This window comes from Lathyrus oleraceus, chromosome 2, assembly GCF_024323335.1.
Source record: "Lathyrus oleraceus cultivar Zhongwan6 chromosome 2, CAAS_Psat_ZW6_1.0, whole genome shotgun sequence".
Taxonomy (NCBI): domain Eukaryota; kingdom Viridiplantae; phylum Streptophyta; class Magnoliopsida; order Fabales; family Fabaceae; genus Lathyrus; species Lathyrus oleraceus.
The window spans coordinates 121812847-121837167 of record NC_066580.1 but is presented as its reverse complement, the minus strand read 5'-3'; the positions used below and the strand labels follow the sequence as shown (position 1 = coordinate 121837167).

At 32.3% G+C, this 24321-nt stretch overlaps 1 protein-coding gene across 2 annotated transcripts; it reads left to right on the top strand.

Annotated features, from left to right (window-relative positions):
• Positions 1–18212: 18212 nt before the first annotated feature.
• LOC127121220 (uncharacterized) lies at positions 18213–23993 on the top strand. Of its 2 annotated transcripts, none has more exons than XM_051051791.1 (10): positions 18213–18343; positions 18442–18504; positions 19375–19607; positions 22311–22356; positions 22476–22533; positions 22630–22672; positions 22774–22854; positions 22951–23019; positions 23110–23275; positions 23459–23993. In XM_051051791.1, exons 2-10 carry the CDS (start codon positions 18501–18503, stop codon positions 23980–23982), a joined length of 1224 nt encoding a protein of 407 aa, XP_050907748.1. In that variant the 5' UTR covers positions 18213–18343; positions 18442–18500; the 3' UTR covers positions 23983–23993. The 2 variants fall into 2 exon arrangements, with proteins under 2 accessions (XP_050907748.1, XP_050907747.1); XM_051051790.1 differs by having other exon boundaries at positions 22771–22854.
• The last annotated feature ends 328 nt before the right edge of the window (positions 23994–24321 follow it).

Below are 24321 nucleotides of genomic sequence, written 5' to 3'. Positions count from 1 at the left end.
CCAAAACATCTTCCAAAGGAAGGAAAGAAGGCCAAGTTTCCATATAATACCATGAAAGAGGGGAGACTTACAATCTCACTAACTAGAATGCTTATGCCTTTTATGTCACAAATTTAGCGCTATGTTAAGCAATCGTAATTGGACTTATGTAGAAGTCACAACTATCTGAGGCCGGACAATAGAATTTTGGTGTTAGTGCATGTTAGAGGCATAATATAATGGACTATGCTCATTAAACATACCACACACAAAAAGAATATGCAAAAGGTGTGGCCTAATCTCATCCATACTCATGTCAATTTTTCAATCAACTAGCATTAGGACTTTGAGATGTCATAGGCCAAAATGGAATGAATGAATTAAGAAGAGGAATGAGATGAAGTGGGAAGGGGAGGAATGAGATCACAAATTGGTCAAAGGAGGACTTTTATTAAATTAATATCATTCATTCATTTTGGGAGATGGAATGTACATTCCATCAATCCCCTAAATCCAATGATATTAACTTGACAAGGTCAAATCAACCTTGACCAAGGCCCAACAACAATAAGAAAACTCATACAAGTCAATACAAATGGTCAACAAAATTTAATTGGCATTTATTCAATAAAAAATAATAAAATAATGCATTTAAATCAAATATGTTTTGTCCAATTCCTAAAATCTCATCAAAACACCAAAGAAATGGCCATGAGATTTATCATAGGTCAAACAAGGTCAAAGGACCTTGGAGAAAAAATTTCATAATTTTTGGACATTTAAAAATATTTTTAAACAATTAAAAACAAATGCAAAATCAGTTAATTCATGAAAAAAACTAATAATGATCCAAAAAATAATTTTAATTCAGAATATGAAAGAGAAAAATATTTGATTTTTTTTGGTGAAAGTCCCATATTTTTTGGATCAATATTGAATTTAATATGAATTATTGAAGAAAATGCAATTAAAATAAAAATTCAAAAAATCTAAATTACGTGGACCATCAGATCTCCCTCATTAATTGGGGTGGCAAATCTGATGGTCCTTAGCCCGCATTCCACCATGATCCTTAGTCAGCGCATGGAAAATGTGGTATTTAAAACCAATGCACGAGATTAAAACAAAACATATGGATCATGTGGTTCTCAGTCTTGCCAAGTCATCGTCGGTGGACCTCACCGGACTGGTCCATCATGAACCATCGCCATAATAAAAAAGAAGGACATGATCTTGAAGAAAAATGGCACTGAGCTCGAATCTGACCTCCATTTACTCCAATTCCAAGTATATTGAGAGATACATGGAATTGAAATTTGAGGTGCATGAATTGAGTTACTTCGATTTGCCCTCAAAGCAACTCAATCTTCGTGCCTACATTGGTAGGACTTCAGACAACCAAAGAATCAATAGAATTGAGCAAGAATTTGAGAGAATCGAAGAGTTTAAAATTTCTGAAAAATACCTTCAATGGAGGTCTGAATTCGACGGATCTTGATCTTGCTTGTGCTTGGACTCACTTCACTTGCTTGCAGGAGAAGGATTGAATGGTTTAGAAGCAATGGATTCCTGGAGAATTGAATTCCAAAATAGTGGATATTCAAGCTCAAATTTAAGAGAATTTATCAGGCTTATCCTTTGAGAATTGAGGGTTTAAAATGGGGGATCAAAGCTGTCGCGATTATGTGTGAATTTCTGAGCAATTGAAGCTCTATTTATAGCTGGAATGGTTGATAATTGCACACTCACTTTCACTTTCCAATTGTGGAAAATGGTGATGTAATGGTGCATGGGCGTGCATAGGCCCATGAAATGATTGCTAGAGGTCCAAATTTGAAGATCAAATGCTATGAAGTAAGCTTGGATTGCAAGACAAATGCACATTGATGTTTGAAGTTTGATTCATGCCAAGTGATGTCACTCTGTTTAAGGCATGCGCAGCCTATGCATTTCTCATCCAAAACGAATGAATTTGAGCTCTTTGGAAAGGTGAGATCAAGAGGAACAACTTCCATGTTCATCACTTTTTCATTTGGAGCTTGGAACTTGGAGAAATTTGAGGTGGAAGTTTGGAAATATTTGACATTATCAAATTTTTTCTAAGTGTCAAGCCATATGTCCCAATATTCCACCTTGCTTAACTTTTTATAGGAGCTTCAAATGAGAAAAGTGTATTCATCAAAGTTGTATCTATCTCAAAGACCTTCAAAGTGGTCACCAATTTCATGTCATTTGGATTTGAAATGATAGAGTTGTGCATTTTTGAAGTTTGGAAAAATCACTTGATCAATGGTATAGGTCAAAAGTGACCTATAATGTAGCCTCATATCACATGCTCAAAAAAGTTGAATTAGCTCCCATTCCAAACATCAAAGTTTAAGTAGACACATTTAATTTGATTGTGCAATTTGGAAATCTTTCATCTCATAAAAATTTAGCAAGTTATGGCCTTGGGAAGTTGACTTTCAAATTAGGGTTTAGACAAAATGACCTATAATGTTTCAACATAGACAATGATTTTTCAAGAAAAACTAGCTCTAGGTCTCAACATGAAAGTTGTTTATAATGTCATTTAGAGTAATTTTTCTTTTGGAATCATTTTCATTTGGTGAAAATTGTAGGAGATAGGGTCTAGGAAGACCCAGTTTTGATCAGATGAATTCATCTGGCCAACCACCATCAACCAACTTGCCAATTTCCAATTATCTTGACTTTATTGGCTCATGGTAGATCATATATGCATAATATGATGAATTTTGAAGCGTCCCTTGATAAATTTGATCAATTGGTGAGATAGCTTCTTGGAGAAGTTACTCAAGATACCCAGTCAAACTAGGGTTTCCAAGGCAAATCACCCTCAAACTCTTGAAGAAAACTTGATCAATATAACATGTAGAGATCATTGGGACTCATATGTGATGTTCATAACCACTACTGGATCAATTCTTGGTTGTGTTGTTTGTTCATGAAGGTCTCAAGCCCTAGATGTGAACTTGATGAATCATTGAGATCATGCCCTTCCTACAAAAGAGTTAGACAAATGCAAAGACATATTTTTGGTATTTTGGTTAGTGAAATGATAAAATACAAGTATGATATAATCACAAAATGCTTGGTGATCTCTCCCAAAACAAACCCAATGAAGGAGGGGTAAGGAGGATGCCAATACATGATCACAATGCTAATGCTTATGATGAAATTGTGTGAGGGATCTTAGGGTCAAAATTGGGGTCTTACAAGGGGCATACCCAATTACCCGATTGCATTCTCACATACATCATGTGCATCATTTCATGTATTATCTTCCTTCCAAAATAGGAAAATTCATCAAGAAACATTCATATCAATCATCAACATACATATGCATAGCCTTATACAATTCACATTCCTATATGCCCAGCTAAATATCTCCAGCAATTGCATATATCGCATGCATAATTTCATACATGATGTTTCCATCCAAAGTGGAAAATCATACAAAAAGCATAACATAATTCAGAGTCAATCATATGCATCCCAGACTTTCCCATTTAATTCAATGGGATTGCTACCCTGCATGTGCTCGTGGAACCATTTCCCGACAATTATTCTTCAAATTTTATGGTTAATAACGATATTCCCCGTCATCTTTGTTTTGTTGCTCCCCAAGCAGAGGTTATCCTAAAAAGTCTCTCATGAGCTTTTCCCCTGCAGAGCATTTCTAGTAAATCTCCTCCAAAAGGAGTCTTTTCAAAAATTATTACCCCAACTTATCTGTTTGAGATGCTGCTTCATTTATCTGAAGAGTCTCATTCATTATTAGAGATACTGCTCTAATATCCTCGAAGAGTCTTAGATACAATTAAGGTATCATTCCCTTGTTTGTAATATCTTAATTCTATCATATAAGATGATGCTTCGATTGATACAGAGGATCTCATCTTGCTGTTTGAGATGCTGCTTCATCAATATGAAGAGTCTCATTCATTTTTTAGAGATACTGCTCTAGTATCCTCGGAGAGTCTTAGATTCAATTAAGGTATCATTCCCTTGTTTGGAATATATTAATTCTATCGTATAAGATGTTGCTTCGATTCGATACAGAGAATCTCATCTTGCTGTTTGAGATGCTGCTTCATCAATATGAAGAGTCTCATTCATTTTTAGAGATACTGCTCTAGTATCCTCGAAGAGTCTTAGATTCAATTAAGGTACCATTCCCTTGTTTGGAATATCTTAATTCTATCATATAAGATGTTGCTTCGATTGATACAGAGAATCTTATTTTGATGTTTGAGATGTTGCTTCATCAATATGAGAGTCTCATTTGTTTTTAGAGATACTGCTCTAGTATCCTCAGAGAGTCTTAGATACAATCAAGATATCATTCCCTTGTTGGAATATCTTGATCATATCATATAAAGATGTTTGCTTCGTTGATTCAGGGAATCTCATTTCTCTGTTTGAGATGTTGTTTAATTGATATGAAGAATCTCATTTATTCTTGGAGATACTGCCCTAAGTATCCTCAGAGAAAATTATATACGATTGAGGTATCATTCCCTTGTTGAAACATCTCGATTATATCATGTAAGATACTACTCCATTGATCCTCAGGAAATCTCGCGTGTTCATCTTAAGACATCGTTCTTCTAATTTTCAGAAAGTCTTATATTCAATCGAGGTATCATTCCACCGTGGGAATGTCTCGATCAGGACATCCAAGATATTGTTCTGATGATTCCCAGAGAGCTTTAATTATTCATTTACCTTCTAAGAAACTTTCCTTACTGTATTTGTCACTACATTTCCCTTCTGCATTTCTACCTTGCATTTCAAAGGACAAAATTCGGGTCTTTTCGTATTTAATTATCTTCCACCATGAAAGTATGAAGACTCTTGTCATTCATACCTTCTAGCTCGAGGTAATTAAATAGGGGTAGTTGTCATACCCCAATTTTGTCTGGATGATTTAAAAAAAAACTTTCATCAACATTCATAACCAGAGTTTGTGATGCATGAACTTTGGTTTGAGACCCACACTTGATCAAGTTGTCTCTAAACCCTGATCATGGTCCATGCCATCGTAGAGATCCATAATACTAATTCTATCTTTCATAACATTGAGATCAGATGGTGTAGATTGACCAATTTTCACCCAACCTCTTGAGCATAGTTCGTGTTTATGGGCCCACTTGTGGTTGATTTTATAAGCCTCATGCTACCACATGTGCATCTTATGATTGTGACCCTTAGTTTGGCTCCAAATGCATGTTGAGCTAGTCCATTTGGCCTTTTCAAAACACATAGTTCATGCTTTGCCTGTTTTCATTTGGTCTAGGTTATTCAAGTTTATCCAAATCCACTCCTTGCCATTGTTATTACCATTAGAACTTGGTCCATAAAATGTCCAGTTAGGTTATGTATCGTTATGATTCTTGGTCCTTACTAGGATCTTTTGGCTTCATATTTATTCAAGTCATGGTTATTTGAGTTATGTTGATATTGCCCAAATTGGGAGATACCTCCATTCACACAAGACTCACAAAATACTAAAATCCATCAATACAATTGAAATTAAGGCCTTTCATTCATAAGAAATTCCATGCATTGCTCGTTTCATTCAAGATATAAATGCCATGTATTTACAAATGTCCACACACATAAAAGATACAAAAACAATGAGTCACAAAAGCTAAAGTCAATTTAACCATGTTACAATCCAAGAACCCCAAATCCTCTTGTTATTCTTCCATAACCCACCCTTGACTCATTGTGATTTATGATTGAAACCATAAGTACAATATATTTGCAAAGAATGTTCACATACTAAAATTACATCTTTCATTCACAAACCAATAGTACAACATACAATCACTTGCTTCAAATTCAACCGACCCACATACGTTTCAAATCGTGATGCAAATACATGGTTAACATGGCCAAATGACTTGATAACATAACATAAGGCACTACATATTACAAACAAAACATGGAAGGGTGAGGAATAGTCCGAACATAGCAAGTGGACATCAAAAGGAGAGGTATGCAGCATCACGAACAAACCTTCAACCTCGAATAACCGACAACAATGCAGGGGGGATCTACTGCAGAACCACCTGGTTTGCATCAGAACCATGCGCCAAAAAACCTGCATACCACAAACACGCCAAAGGAAATCGCGGGTCATGATTCGTAGCATGGTTAAAACAATGTCAAGAAGTAAGCAAAGCCAATAAAAACAACCAATGCACCTGGCTCATCATGATTGAAGTGGCTCAAGGAAATGCTATTGCAGAACTGCAATAGTAGTTAACCGTGCACACGTGATTAAGCCAAATCAAGGCAAACGTTGCAAACCTGAAGTCCAAACCATGACACGAAGTAGTTCGCAATCTCCCAACACAAGCCCGACGTTGGTGCATGTCTGCATCATAGTTCACAAGCGCGATACTCACATTATAAGTTCGATGGTCTGTAGCATTTGGAAGGAGAGCCTCGGTGCTTGCAGATGCGCTTCACTTAACCATGTAGCGACCAAACTAGTAGGATTATCCTGGCATATCAGTTTGCCAAGCCAGCTGCCAATGAACGATTCCCCAACGACGACAATTTGTGGCCAAGATCAACCTACAATGCATCCATAAAACCATGAGAGCCACAATTCATAATTGCAGATGTAAAAAACTCAGCACTGCTACATCAAGACAAAGGCATAGTGGCTTCCATAAAGTTTCTATAACCAAGTCTGAACTACAACCAATCCTTGCTACAAACCACCAATGTGAGTTGAGTACGCATGCATTAGAATCATAACAAACAAACACCTAATTTAGTTCTACCTAATCTAGTTCTATTGTTACAAAAACCTACAACCACAAGCCGTGAGCGCAAAACCAACAACAAGGAAGCTCTTGTCAAACCATAATCTACCGCGGGTCCAATCCAAACATAGGCAACACACATGACCTATAATAATGGACAATTACATGGTGAACAAACATGCCAAGATGGAATCACAAGTCAAAATGCAAACTACCATAAAAAGTTTACATTAAATGAAGGTATAATGAGAAACAATCCTAAAGAAAGGTCAGAATGGATGCCACAATATGCCATAAAACATACCAACTACAAGAAAGCATGGACTCACCATGCCAAAATCAGTTTGCCTGCACAATGTCACGAGTCCACAATGCACCAAGCTTTGCCTTGCAACTCTACTAAACAATGCCCTGCTACAACTATAACATACATTGCATAACATATCCCATATTTCAATGACCTAACAATCTTGAAAAGCCTAAAGTAACAACCATGACCACTTCAAAACCAAGCATACATTCATGTCATTTCATTTAGCAAACACACTCAAGTCTAAGCATAAGTCTACACAAATCACCAATAGACATATCTGCACATTCGGTCCCATGGCAATTGCTACTGTTTGGTGCCAGCAATGGAAGCAAAGGGTTTTACGAATTTTCTTGTCCAGTGCAAGGGTACCTGACTCCAACATCTAGATCACATTCACCACCACCAGTGAAAACCATCTTCTAATAGCATGTTGCAGCCTACGGAGCCACGAGTTGGTAATTGTTATGCAACCTGAAAAAATGAAAATGGAAAGGTTGTCATGAGACCTAATATCATGGAAATTATTAAGCACCATCACATAAGTGTCACACCGCAGAAAATCAAATATCATAATCCAAATCGAACTTTTGGAAACAAGAAGGACACCGGAAAATGTTTTGAATTAAAGAATGTTTAAAGGTCATACATTAGTCAAAGTTGAGTTTTACATGACAGTAAAAAAATGGTTCCTTAACACAGGAAAATCCAGGTGTTACAGTGGTAAGAATTCAATGAAAAATAGCAAAATGGCCATGCCTTTCACTACAAACAAATTGGTACGTACCACCCACTTTTGAGGGACCACAGCAAATCTGAGAAAAATCTGTTTTCTAACGGAATGGTTCGCTTGATTCGCCAACTCATACTACGTACAAACCTCGTACCACCTATCTATATAAGAGAACCCCATCAATTGAAAAAAGGGTACCAAATCTATGCTGAAATTCCTATGGAACCTTGCACTCAAAGCTCAATTAAAAATCTCAACTCTGATTTTCACACTGAAAACCAAAGTTGAAGAGCTAAAACCCTTCAACGGAATGCAAACGAGAAAAACACCATAAAGAAAGATCAAAGAAAAAAGAGAGGGGGCGAGCAACGCGAGAGGACCGAAAGAAGGAAAGAAGGAAAGAAAGATACACCTCGAGGTTAGATTACATCGTCGGCATCCTCGCTGTAGCGGTGTATTCGTCACTTTATGATTTATTGACTAAATCAAAAGCAAAGCATACAAAGAATCGAGTCGCCACCGCACTTTTATTTATCCGAAGGAATGGCTAAAAAGCGAACAAAAGCCTAAGAAGTTTTACACATAGAAAACTAATGAAAAGGTCAGAGATCTGGGTAAGGGGTTAATGACGCAATGGGAAGGTGTTAGGCACCCAAAACGTCCTAGGTACTCCTAGGGAGCCCTTTTCACAACTTGTTGTATGAAATGTTATTTGTTTATGAAATATTTATTGTGCAAACATGGATTGAAGGGATGAGAAAAGAATGTACAAGTTATTATTTTTGTGTTTGAACGGATGGACCCGTTGCCTACGTACCTTTCCATGGAAGGTAAGGATCAAAACGCCGTAGTTCGGCTAAAAGATTTCAAAAAAAAGTATATGAATTGATTTTAAAACAAAAGCCCTAAGGTCTTTCGTTATCCACGGGAGAACACTCAACCTATACAAACAACAAGTCCACCACTGAGAAAAGGTTCAACTTGCTAGTGAGGGGTTAACCCTATAATAAGCAAGGAAGTCTTACAATTCAATCACTAAGGACAAAAGGTGAGATTAACATCAACCAACTAGGATAAATCAAACCTATGGCTAATGTATGAAAACTTATCAAGAATGGACAAGGCCACAAAACAATTGAGTGAGTGAAATTAACCAATTAGGATTATTCACAAAAGTGGTCAAGATATGATTAGAATTCAATTCAAAAGAAGTATTATGAAAATGAAGTTTGAAACATCAGAGGCTTAAGGCCTAGGTTTCTAATTTGAAAAACAGATGAAAATGTTTGCACAATAGTTTTCAAGTTTTAGGTTAACATGCAAATGGAGGTTTAAAGAAACAAAAAGGTGGGATGGTGAGGAAGTAAAACTTCTTAGATGTTCACCTCTTGAGATCATATGTAGATGATTCAAGTGATTCCTTTGGAATAGGCCATAATGCAAATAACAGATGGACAAAGTAAATGGATACCGGATGCCAATCAATGGACTTACTCCAATCTCCTAAAACAAAATGAATCATGGATATCGGATGCCAATCAATGGACTTATACCAATCTCCTAAAACAAAAAGAATCATGGATACCGGATGCCAATCAATGGACTTATACCAATCTCCTAAAACAAAAAGAAACAAGGATACCAGATGCCAATCAATGGACTTATACTAGTCTCCTAAAACAAAGAGAAACAGGGATACCCGATGCCAATCTATGGACTTATACTAGTCTCCCACCATATCACAGGAAACAACTGCCAATCAATGGACTTATGCTTGTCTCCTCCATGGACAACAAATGCAATAAGCAAAAAGGAAACAAGTTGCCAATAAATGGTCTTACACTCGACTCCTACCAGATCATAGGAAACAACTGCCAATAGTTGGACTTACAATTGACTCCTCAATGGACAAAACAAAATGTCACAAAGTAATGAACAATGTTTATGAAATGATATACAAGTAATGATGTTAAATGCACAAAGACACACATAAGCAAACATGTACAGATGGATCAAGTAAGCAAACAAACAAGTCAATTAGCACACACTATATACAATCAATTAGGCTCAAGCAAGGTTAGGCTTTACAGCCAACTGGAACGGGGTATTTTGAGCTCTTAACCCTAACATTGAGAGTTAGGGTGAAGCAGATAAAATGGAGATGAGGGGTGTGCCTCATAGCTCTTATCCCTGGCCTGGGAGAGCTTTAAACAATAGAAAGTGTGGGAGTTCAGAAAGTAGGAACTCTTCTCCACAAATGATTAACTCTATAAGATCTTGGGTTCTTATTCACAGTGCATCAACACATGGTATGAGCAAGGTGAATGACACACTGAGTAGCCGGAGATGGATTACACATCTCTTTTATCTACCAATTTCCTCATAAGAGGACTTTTCCTGCTTGGCACAAAGTTAAACAAGCACAAACATTGCCTCTTAAGGAGGGTTTCAGACAGGTGCCTACCAATAACAGTAGGTCTTCCAGACTACATGAAGATTAGAGATTATACCTAAGTGGTTAAGCAACCAAGCAAAAGCAAAGTTCAAATGAACTTAAAGCAACTTAGGTAACTGTGGAAACAACTAAACAGATCAGTACAATACTCAGACAAACAGACAACAGTCAATAAGCAACAGACAATCCCAATGTACAAAATGTGTAAGCCATAAGGCAAACTCAAATGAGTTAGCATCAACCTACAAGACACACAAATGTTAGTAAACAAAAGCAAACATCAATACTCAAATGATGAAGCATCATCAACTATGGAACTTGGATGCTTAACCTGAAATCAAAACTCACATGTAAGCAACAAACCACTAGGTCAAAGCCTAGGGTCAAAGATGGAGAAAAAATTCAAAACAGGGGCTGAAATTTAACACGAAGTAACTTCAAACACATACTGACATATCCTAAAAAGGCTCACATCAAAATCATTAACCAAATGCATTTCATGATCAAGTGAAGTCAAAGGCAATTTCAAAGCTCATATGTGATCATCATGAATGAAAAATTCAAATCAAAACAGAAGTGATTCAAATAAATCTAGAAACATTCATGCACATTCAATACATCTAACATGATCAACATACAAAAAATCGGAAACATTAGAGATCATTTGGCATGGAAATCACATTATACAAGTTGAACATTCAAAGGTGTGACACAAATTGTCACACCAAGTTAGCACAAGCATAAAACAGTAATGGAGCATAGGAAAAATACCAAACCAAAATCAAAATGTCAAGCAATGTGTCTAGAATTAGCATGCAAAATTTCAGGTTCATTGGATAAGAAACAAGCATTTCACAATAAGATAAGCAAGGCAAGGTCACAATTAGACATATGATCAATCAACCAAGGACAAATTATTTTTCCAGCCAGGCACAACTTGCAAATTCATGATGATAAAAAACTAGATAGAACAAGGATCATTATGCAAAAAACCAGGTATTTTTTGGATCAATTTTCAAATTGTTATGCAATTTACAAGTTGAGAAAAATAAAAAAAACATGTGAAGAACATAGTATGAAATAAGGAGGGAAAATGAGAAAATGGTGAAGCATTTGAAAAATATTCCCTCGCTGGGAATCAAACTCAATGTGAGTTCAAAATGAAAAGCGCGCCTGGCATGAAACGCGTCGTTTCATTAAACGACGTGGCTAGTCAATTCCTGCGTGGCAATGGTCAAAGCGACGTGAACCAATGGAAGTGCTAGGCAAGCGAAGACGTGGACCAATCAACAACAAACCCTAGCACAGCGTGGATAGAACCAGAAAAGCGTTGCCTATTGCCTGAAACCGTGGTCTATGGATGATCTTCATCTTCTTCATCACGAAGAAGATGAACAGTGTACCATCTTCATGCGTTTCCAGAATTTTTTCTCAGAAATCCAAAACTCATACATCATTTTGTTGCATTTTTCATGGAGATGATAGATCAATCAATAGCTAAGCATGGATCATCCTAATTAGAGAGAATCGAGCAAGATAACATTCATGCATGAAACTTTAATCTAACCTAACTCAGTCATCAGTGCATCAAAATTCATGATTCAAAGCTCAGAATTACCAGGAGAACAAGATCTACAACAATATAGTAATGGATTTCAAAATTATGAGATGCGAATTATGACCTCTTGAAGTGCATATCCTTTGAATCGCGCTATCCAAGGCTTGTGATAGTCCAAAGCTCCTCTATGATGCTGGTGGAGATGATTGAAGGAGAGATTGAAGCTCAATTGCACATGAATCCAGTAGATTTTGAAAATTCCATGGATGCTTCAAGCTTTGAGTATAGTCCAAACTGACACGATTTGCTTCGAAATCACGTCCAATCTTGCTCAACAATGCCTCAGGATCATGAATCAATCGGTAGAAAAGGTTCTTGTGTGAAGAAATTGGAAAAAAAATTGAGAGAAAAAATTTGATGATTCTTGAATCTAAATCTGAAATGAATTGTTAAAGATGAAAACAGTTGAGATTATCCTTATATATGTCATGCTAATGATGTTTAAAACCTGTTTAAGCCAAAGCTAATTGAAATTAATCAAGTTTTAAGGTGTATGCACAAATTGGATTTTCACCCCCATGCATGAAATGCATGTGTGAACAGTACACAAATCTGATCCAAAACCTCTTAAACAAGGCCCATGCACACTTTTGAATTGGTTTTGTATGCATACAATCATTTAAAATGGTTTTATGAAATTTCTCTTCAAAAACTTCATGAATGAGCACATGATAATGCAAATGGAATTCAAGCCATGTGATGAATGTTTTGGAAACTACAAGTCATGAGGAGAATATTGCAAAAAGAACCGCCCATTTTGGAGCTTTGGTTCAAAAGTTATGCTCATTTGAATTTTCAAGCACACTTTGCCATGATTTGATCATATCTCCTCAACCACACATTAGAAATTCATGATCTTGGACTTTTTGGAAATGGGAGAGAAAGATCTACAACTTTCATGTTCAACAAAATTTCATTTGAAGCTTTCTTGATGATGTAATCTTGAGTTGAAGTTGGTTCAAAATCTTTCCATTTTTGGAAAGTTCAAATTATAGGTCACTTGCTATTTTGGGAAAGTCTTGACTGGACCTCAACTTCTTCAATGTGAGTGTTTGAAATGTCAAATGAGACTTGTTTGAACATGAATGTAGTATTTCTAATCACTTCCTACCTCCAAATCCACGATTGACTTTGTAGTTGACTTTCTAGGTCTTTAGATGATCTGACAATGTTCTGATGAGATTCAAGCCTCTACCACTTGGGGTTTTGCTTAAAAATGACATCATAACTCATATGAACTCTTGTGAATGATTGTGGGGTCCAAATCTCAAGAAGGACCACCATCTATTGCTCAATGAATGCCTTTAGTTGCCTTGACCTGTTATTGCTTCATCTGCAAGACAAAGGGTTAATGACATATTTTTGTACTTTTTGGTTAGTGATAAAAAAGAAAAACAATGATATACAAATGCAAACATGCTTGGTGATCAAGAATCACTCTCAAAAAGATGACCCACCCACAGGGAAGGAAGCAAGGTGTCCAATGATCCTTGAGGCAATGCAAATGACATGATATGATGCCATGAGTGATCTTAGGGACAAAATTGGGGTCTTACACTCGCCGAAAACTTTATTTTTCGGTGAGCTTCATATTGCTTTACTTCTCGTTAAATTTGCACTTCTCTTTGTATAGACATTGTGTGTACCTCTCTATTTTTCCATATCATTGAAGGTTGGGGTTAACAATAAATCAATAGGTTTTCGTTTGAATTTAATAGTGTGTAGTGTAGGGATAATTATTGTTTTGTTATTGTTTCAATTTGGTGGTTTGAGACGGGTGCTGGATGCACTTGAGAGGGTAGGGGTTTAGAGAAGGATCCATGTGTAGAGATTAATTTAAGCTTGAGTTTATGTTTGGGCATCATACAAGGTTTTATTCAGAAATTGTTCTTTCTTTTATGTTTGAGAGAATGTTAGAAATAGAGGAGAAGAAGAGTAACGGTTCATTGGGAGAAGGATAAACGTAGGCAGGTTTGCTGACTTTTGTCATTTCAAAACCGGTGTTTTTTTCATTTCCTTTAAGAAGGAGTTTTGATGGAAATTAATGTACGTGCCTTCCCAATGCCTAACGGTCATATGACCATTTCCTCCAGCCTGCATTTTCGGCCACGCGTCGGTGTCATGCAATGCTAGCATATGACTTGTGCTTGCATATGGTTGGCTAGCCCAAAACAACTATATTTAACACGTCATTCAGTAGCGTCGGATACAGGCAACGCTAATGTATTACACGTCATCATCTAGCGTCGGTTTGTATAAATGCTAGTGTGTGACACATTTACATATGAAAGGTTGCAATGCAAGTTCACTTCAGATTAAAATTTTCCTACAAAGAGCAAAAATAAAAAATATATAAAAATAGAAACATAGATATCACCTCGAGACGCTAGGACAAAGAAAACTCAAGAAAGGGGTATGAGGAAAATTGATCCCCATAAACAATATCATGCTTCTGCTTTTTGAATCAAAATGCTGAATCAAAACTCCGAATTAAAATGTTAAATCAAAACTCCGAAGAAAAATGACGAATCAAACGGTCGAATCGAACACAGAATCAGAATAACAAATTGAAATGATGAATCAAAACTCTAAATCGAAGGAGAGAAGAATCGTGGAACATTCAATGACATAAGAATCTTAATTGATAAAAGAGATGGCATGCAATCGATTTCTTTGATGAATAATATGGCAATCAATTTCTAAGAAGAAACATAGAACATTCAATGACACAAAAAACAATTTTTGAGAAGTTGAAAACGACGATTTCTTTCTTCGGATTCAGAAGCTGGATTGTAGATAGACGATTTCTTTGGCTTTCTTTTTGTATTATAAAGCTGGAAACAAAAGAGATGTCAATCCGAGCTTAGGGAATTTGGAATAAAGAGATGGAGTTTCAAAGAATGAAAGGTTCAATACGGGCTTAGGTATTTTAGGGATTTTAAATTTTTTTTATTTTTTAACTTATAAAAAGTTAATACAATAAAAAATAACATAATAAAAAAATTAATTTTAGAAATTTTGGAATAAAGAGAGAAATGGAGTTTCAAAGAAGAAACTTAAAAAAATTATGAAAGAATGAGAAGTAAATTAGTTTTATATAGAAGTGTTTTATTAATTAATCTCTTTTCTATTTTCAAACTAAATAATTTAAGAAAACAAATAACTAATTTAAGAAAAAGAATAACTAGATCCTTCTATTTCTAACTCATAAAAATTAAAAATAATTACGCTAATGCAATCACTATTATTTAGGGACGTGGACTTAATTTTTTTATTTAATTTTATTTAATTTAGTTTTTTTAATTAGTTATACTTTATTTTACTTTAAACGAACAATAACTGATTTTATTTGTAAAATATTTATTTGTTGAGTTTATAAAATAATATTGAATTTGATATTTTATGTAAATATTCTAATTTCTTTCTAAAATAATACTATTTAGAAAAAATATTTAAAGATTGTTTTTAAAAATATATTATATCTTTTAAACATTTTAATAAAATAAGAGAATAGTAAATATTTTAAAAAATTGAATTTAAATAAAAAATACATAAAATAAGAGGATTTAATTTATATTTTATTAATTTAAGATAATAAAAAAGAGATTAATAATAATATATTGACAAAATAAAATAATTTTAAATTATAATTCATTATAAAAAAGAATTTCAAACTTATGAACTACTTAGCGTCAGCCTCCTCTGAGGCTACATTTTAAATTATAAATACTTTTAATAAAAAAACAAAAAAGAGGGAAATGAAAACTGCCTCGGGTATAAAATTAGGTAGCACCGAAGTCGACGCTAGGTTAAACAGAAAAGTAGGTTAATTTATTTTTTACTATAGCGTCAGTCTTGGCCGACGTTATGGTCAGATGAATAAAATTAAAAAGTAAATGAATAAACCAGTTAGCGTCTGTCTTATGTGACATAAATCCGACACTATTAGCGTTGCAGTCTTAGCCGACGCTAAGTTATTGAAGCTAAATTGTCTTTTTATTGTAGATAGCTATTGAAGTGAAAAGAGAAAATGTTATTGATGTTTCTATCAACGAAGCATTTCACTCTTTGTGTATATCTTAATTACAATGAAGGGTACCTCCCTATTTATAATGAGATTGGTTGCACATCATGCAATCTCAAACTTACTAATTAACTTCAACAAGTTGTTCCTCAACTATGTAAAATACATGTTGCTTTGACTATGAATAGTTGTATTCAACTCTTTGTTGAATACATACACCTTTGTCTACTATAACTTGTATTTGAGTTTCTGTCGAATACATACAAATTTAACCATTACACACAATATTCAATTACTACTCTAACCATTACATTCAACTTCAACTTTATCGAATCCTACATCTTACAAACATGTTTAACACAAAGAATTACATATTTAACAGATTATATGAAGCCCATAAAGTTTAGATCTTATATAGTAGACAATAAAATACGCCCTAAAAAACGGCCCTGATAAAATCATGGTAAAATTTGAGTTCTAGTCAAATACAAATTTATTTAAACTATTTTTGGATTTATTGTGAATTGGCTAAGTGATTCATTGTATTATTAATATGCTTCTACGATATGACTATTATGGATGTTAAGTAATCTGTATTTTATTGTAAATTAGACATTCATTGCAAACATGATTATCGAGATGCATTTGGTGTATTAGAATTATAGTTTATTATTATTTTATATCTTTTTTTAAATGAAAATGTCACACTATTATCCTATTTAGATCTTTTAGAATATTTGAAAATCTATGGAGAAAATATATATATATATATATATATATATATATATATATATATATATATATATATATATATATATATATATATATATATATATATATATATATATATATATATTTTTTTTTTTTTTCTTTTGTTCAAATAAATCAGTCACGTATTTGAGAGGACTCCAATGCAAAATACAAGCTGGTTATTAACAAAAAAATCAATGTGATGTCATTACATGTTTATATTATATATTGAATAAATTGTTGGATTTGAAAAAAAATATATATTTTGATTGTTTTTCTATGTATTAAATATATTTTTTATTTTTTTCTAGATATTTGTGCCAATTCAATTTAAAAAATATTTAAGAAACTTCAAATACAAAATACACGTCTCTTATTAACATAAAAATAATGTGATATCATTAAATTATATTAAATGAATGGTTGAATTTGAGAAAATATTTTATGTTTGTGTCAAAAAAGTTATGATAAATATATAGTTTTCTCAATAAAAGTTATAAAAAAAAGTGATTTTTTGTGTCATCTCAAAAGATTAAGCTTCTCCATCTTTTATTAAATATTATTTTTTACTAAAGCTAAAATCTTTACTTAATTTTTTAGCATACAATCTATATTTTAACAAAATGACATTTGATTTTAAAAAATAAATTACACATAAACATTTTTAGAATATATTAAATGCTTTTTTAAAATCTTAAACAAACTAGTCTTAAGGAATTTTCATTGTCCTTGAATACATTTGATTATATATTAGACCTCAATTTTAAAAAACATTAAAAATTAATCTAAATTTTTTTATTAAAAATATATTTTATAAAAAATATTATATGTTATTCAAGTAATATAATTCTTTTATACAATACCAATTATTTTCGAAATAAATTTATATTACATGTAATTAATTAGCATGTAACAATGTTAAGATTGAATTATTTAAAAATTTAATTCGTTAAACTAGTATGTTATTAAATTTAACTGGATATGTGGTTTATAAAAGATAATATAAATATTTATATCAAATTATATGTAAAAATGAGCAATAGCCGTAAAAAATTAATCTAGATTTGCCTAATGGCGATTTATTTTTTTTAAGATAGAAGACATTTTAACTTATTTTCTCAATATATTTTCGTAGATATTAGTCATTAATACTCCCTCCATATAAAATAAAGGTCACATTTGCAAAAATTATTTTTTTAAAAAATAAATATTATTTTTACTTTTTAATACAATTTTAATTTTTCTCTTTAATTTCTATATTTTAATTAATACTTCTATCTTTTTATTTCTTTCCCATTGTGTTAATAATAATTAAAATACATCAATAATTAATAAGGATAATTTGGTAAAATAAATATTAAAATATTTTATAACTATAACATAGTTATAAAAAATAAATCGGGATATTAAAAAGTGATGTATTATATTTGTCATATCCAAAATGACAACCATAAATTCATTATATTCATCCGGAAATTAGGTAACATTTTGAAAAATATATATAACCACTTTTGAATTTTTATAAAAACGGTCAGAAAACGCGCTATAGATTAACTTGAATTCTTATCTGGCAATCACTTTAAAATGAGAAAAAAATCATTTTAAATTTTGATAAATTGCGATGTTAATAAAAGGTTGATTTTTTTTCTCATTAATTTGAGTTTGAACTTGGTAAATTTCTTACTCTCTCATTTACTTCATTTTTCAAATTATTTGCTCCATTCTTCAAATTATATTCTTTGTATCTTATGAATGATAATTTTTTTTAGGTTGAAGTTGGCAAATCTCACTCATTTGTTTATTTGTGAGTTGATCTAGTCTACTTCATATGGGTATGTATGTTTTCATCATCTACTTTTGTGTTTAGTTTTAGTAATCCATTCTTTTATGTGTGATGTCGCAAATTTTAATTGTTCAATTTACTTGATGTTGTTATAGTTTTATAATCAATTAATTTGATGTCGCAAAATTTAATTGCTCAGTTCATTTGATGTAGTTAAATTTTAATTGCTCAATTTATTCTCAAATGTTTTTTTTTGTGTCTGTGTATAAATCTCCTTCTTTTATTTCATCTAACAGATCGGATTATCAAATCTCATTTTAACTATTAATATTATAAATAACAATTAGAATATAACTCATACTCAAAAATCATACATGTTTTTCTTAGATAAAACTCATACTCAATAGATACATAAATTTAATACTTTAAATGTTGCATGTATTATTTTTGTAAAAGTTAGACATTTTGAAGATCAAAGAAAAAGGGAAAAAGTTTTACTTTTGATTAAATATCAAGAATAGATTCTCTCATATATTGAATTTTTGTTTATTTGTTTTTAAGAAAAACATTAAATAAGTCATATTATGTTAAAATTTGTTATATAATGGCAAGAGAGATAGAAGTGTATGGGACACAATGAAAGTTGGTTAGTCTAGTAAGTTTTATAGTGAAATTGATAATTCAACTAGTTGATTGAGTCATTGAATATCTTAATCATCCTATTTTCATTTATAATTTTAACTAAGTTCTCTTCATTTCTACACAATTGTGAAACTTCATATAATTAAGTTTAAGCTTATGTTTTATTTATATCTTTAAGTATTGTTATACAACATAAAAGATTAGATGTGTGTAATATATATTGAATATGTAATACAATGATGTGTATAAGTTATGCCTTCACACAAATATGTATCAGGGTCTAAAGAAACAAAAACAATAGGGTTTGAAGATGAATCAAAGCAAAATGAAAAGAAGAGAAGGAGTCAAGAAAATATAACTTTAGAAGATGGAAAAGAAGAATTAAAAAGAAATAAAGACTTGACCAACACGAGCTTTGACAAGGATGGCAATGCTCGAAATTTTTCAATCAAGAAAATAGGATTCACATGCAACACACCATCTCATCTGCAAATGATCCCATCAGTCAAGGTTGTTACTTCTCATTCTTGTCTTTATTTAAGTTGGATTTTTCTTTTATAAAATCTAAGCATCACACTTTTAACGCATAATTTTTAATATTTTTATTTTATTAATGAGATAAATCTTGAAGATTCTACTATGTGAAATTCACATTATTTAGAACGACGACCACAATGACAACAACAATAAACCAATCAAACCTATCTCACTAAGTGGTGTATACTAGATTAAATTCAACTACAATGTTGTATCAAATATCATAGTTATATTAATTCATTAATATCAGTATATTTTTTAGTAGTTTCTCTTAAAGTTTTGTGTCTTCCTGTCCCTCTACATGCCCAAATACCTTAGTCCTTTTCCACCATCTTTTTTATTATAGATGCTATCATAAACTTTCTCCTATGATGTTATTATTTTGAATCTTATTTCTTCCAGTCTTAACACACATCTGATACATCATCCTCATATCTGATACACTTATTTTATTCTCGTATTGGTTCTTAATTGTCCAACATTCTATCATGTACAACATCACAAATTTTATAGTTTTTCCCAAAAAAAATCCCTTTGCTCAAGTGTGATTTAGTGTCACATAAAACTTTTGACGCCCCTATCCATTTCAACCTCTCGACTTGAATTCGATGATTTATATCTCCTTATTTTTTTCCAACATTTTGTACTATCGACTAAAGATATTTAAATCGTATACCTTGTGATACAATATGATCTCCAAATTTCACCTTTACATTAGAAATGACTCACCTTAGGTTTGAATCTTTGTGCAACCCTATTGTTATGGGAAAATCGTTTGTCTCTTCATCATGTGTTTGTACTAGTCGATACCCTCTATACATATCTTGAATAACTTGAACATAGGCAATCCTTATAACTTTCTTCTCTTTGACTTTCTATAAATTTTGGCTAGGTATTCTGTTATATTCCTTCTCCAAGTCAAAAAAAATTAAGTGCAAGTATAGTTGATCCATATGATAGTGCTCCATAACATGATATAGTAAATATACCGCTTACATGATTGGTCTCTCACACATAAAACCAAATTTATTATTAGTAACTAGAGTCACTTTTCTTAGTCTTTGTTCAATCATTTTTCCCAATAACTACATGGAATGTCTCATATGTTTAATCTTTTATAATTTGCATTTTTTTATCCCTCGTGTTCTTATAGATCATAATTAAATTGACACTTCTCCATTCACTTGATATTTTATTTGACATCCTACTTTCATTAAAAAAGTTTATATAGTCACCCAATACCTCTATCTCCAAAAAAAAAGTCCACACTTTATTAGGCATGATGTCTAGCCCAACCACCTTGCTCTTTCTTAATCATCCTTTTCTATGTTTTTTTAGAAAAAAAGAGGGCCTAGAGGCCCAAATTAGACTAAGACAAAAGGAATTAAGAAAAAACTCTAATAGATCTAGGGAATAAGACCTTAGAGATATCATCAACTAATGTAATCTACAAATGATTCGTTGAAAGATTAATAAGTATTCACGTTTTAATATTTAGTTTTACAATCCCTTATGTGATCCACTTGCCTATAGACTTTTGAAACCAAAAGTATTCTTCTTAATAAAGAGTTTGAGCTACCTGGTCATGAATATGACAATCGAAAACCTCCAGGTATCTACTATAACTATAGTGCAAACTGTTCTGAATGACATTCATCCTAGATATGATATCCTTCTTCCACTTCATGTTTTTACAAAAAGTATTTTTATTCCACTCATTTATAAGAGTAGTCATACCACTTAACAACATAACCAATTCTCACCCACAAATCCACTTCTCACACATCCAGGGATCAAATATATCATGCATATGTCAAGCCTCTTCAAATATAAAGGAATGATTCAGAGGAATTTTAGGCCCCCTATAACATAAGAATTATTAGATGATGTCCATATTAGACTCGAGGTAAAACTTTGATAAATCCTTTTGGAAAGTTGAGTTTTAATCAACATCACAAATGTCCCGATCAAGCTTTTTAAGAATATGATCTCTTCATTCCCATCTTTATCCTCTCTAAATTAACTTTTAACCCATCACAATCACCTCAATAATTTGAGAATCATTAATCCAATCACCAAACTCTATGTATCTAGACCGGTTTATCTACACACCTTTTTCTCTCTCTTTGGGCTCCTTTATCTAATTAAAATCACATAGTACCATCCAAGGTGTTGAGATGCTTTGGCTAACCTCTTTATCTCCTGCCACACCTCCCTTCTCTTCATCTATTTAGGGATAGCATAAACCACCATTAGTAGAGAGTTTTGAGTATCACTATCACCAATATTAACATAAGAAAATATTAATTTTCTTGAAATAAAGTAATGTGTAAGTTGTCTATGTTCCATATCAAACAAATAACTCATGAGAAACATCACACCCCAATTCCCCAATTTTTACAAAATTCACTTTAACTTATAAGCCTTGAAACCACTATATCTAGTCTCTCGAAGAACAACCATATCCACTTTAAACTGTCTACGATAACGTTTTAGTGATATTTGCTATATTTTTCTTATTTAGATCAGGGGTAAAAAAAAGTTAGAATTAAGAGGAAATTCTTCAACATCATGTCTTTGTATTTTACCTTTTGAAGAGGAAAATCTTATTTGCTATATTTTTCTTATATGTTTATTGATATTTTCTTCCCTATCCTAAAGTTTAAATTCATACAGGACGGACAATACCACCCTCAAAGTGGAAGTACTTCACAAACAAATGGTAAACTTGGTTAAACTAACCATCTCACATAAATTGTATATTTTTCACATTAATTTTCATTTCTTTCGGTTGAAAGTTTTATACTAATATAGAGAAGCACTAACTATTGTATCATGCAGTGTCATACGCTATGCCCGAAAAATACATTCTTGAATTTTTTCTTGATGTACTGCAAAGGTATAAACTATATAAATTTATGATTTTTCTCTTTTAATGTAAACAATATAATGACTCATTTTAATGTTATATTGATTGGTTTATTTAAACATGTAGGAGTGACCCAGATGAGTTATTTGCTAAACCTATTAATCCTAATGTAAGTTCTTTCCATTTATTACTTATTATTATTTTACTATTTATATTTATTAATGTTATATTATTATTTTTGTAAAGATGGATGTTTATTTTTTTTAGCAGGGGGTCCACAAACCGTTGGATTTTGCAACAATAAGAGCCAAAATAAACATGAAACATTATATGAACATGGATTCATTTAAGGTTAATGATTAAAAAATTATCATATTAGCAATGGCCATTTACATTTTTATATATTAATTTGTAAAATATTTTCAACTGAATATTCATATTATGCAGTTTGATGTGTATCGATTGTGCTTCAATGCTATGTATTATAATGACAAAGACTCAAGACATTACCAAGTGGTATGGCCAAATTAATAACAAGCCTTGTAGATTTAAGAGTTATTGTTTACTTATAATATATACTATTTTATTGAACATAATGCATTTCAGGCTAAGGCTTTACATAGTCTTGCAAAGAGTGTTTTTGAAGATACAAGTGTTCTTAGCCTTGAACGATTTCATTTGGAATCTTTACCTAAAAATACACAAGGTGGAATACCTCAGGATGGAAAACAGAAAACCATTGGGCATGCAAGGTTTCGTCACACTATTCCTAGTAAGTCACATAATTTTGTACTTTAATGAATTTAAATTGCACTGGATCAATTTTAATTTCGTCATTTAGGGTTAATAATTTTGAAATTGCAGATCAATTTTAATTGTTTTTTCTTTAAATTTCATTGTATGATTTAAATAATTTAAAATAATCTTTTCCCATAAAATTGTGACTTGCAATTAGGTGGTGGTAGAAAAAAGAACTCCACGATCACAATACCGCAATTTCTGGAAAAAAATGTGGCTTCAATTTCAAAGGATATTAGTGCTGGTGCAAGCTCAAGCCAAATGGAATTTTGGTCTTCACAAAATGCAAACTATTTAAGAAGGGCTAATGATGCAAACAATTCTTTCTCCTCACAGCAAAATCAGTATGGATACTTTCAAGGGTTGGTGAGTCCATCGACAATTTATTCCAATCAAACTAATGAGAATGAATTATTCAAAGCCAAAAAATTCTTTAGCACTTTTCCTATAAATAGTTATAGTGAGTTGCAAATGATTCTTGGTCAGGCATGTCCTATGGGCCCGTTTCCTATGTTACAACATCCAATATCATCATCAGGTCCTTTTCCTTCTAGCAGCATTGTAATGAATGAAAATTTGAAAGAATCAAAAGGGGATGGAGAAAATAAAGAGAAAAATGGGGAGGGTACAAGTATAAATGATAGTGAAGTTGAAGAGCTGGGCTTGGATCTTAAGCTCTAGGTGGGTTTAATGGTGACTATTGCATTAGTTTTACTTAATTATGAAAAACTTCAATGTTGTTTAATTTGGTTACTTGAACTTACATGCTTATTTATGTGTAAGCCATATTTGAGTTTGTTTTGTTGGATCATAAATGAATCTCATGTTTTGTTGTTAATCATAGCTTTTGATTTTCTGGCTTTGTTATTGAAATATTTTGACATTTTAAACGTGTGTAGGTTTACTATATTTCTAGATCTTATAAAACAAGATTATGAAAATTGAAAAGAGTGGTAGGAAGTAGCTTGAATATTAATAAGTCTAATACTCCACCATTTTAGTTATTAGTAGAGAAGCTAA

Coding starts and splice junctions, on each gene's coding strand:
- LOC127121220 (XM_051051790.1), top strand. Junction 22,357..22,475: donor AAGTACTTCACAAACAAATG/GTAAACTTGGTT, acceptor TGTATCATGCAG/TGTCATACGCTATGCCCGAA. Junction 23,276..23,458: donor GTTTCGTCACACTATTCCTA/GTAAGTCACATA, acceptor ACTTGCAATTAG/GTGGTGGTAGAAAAAAGAAC.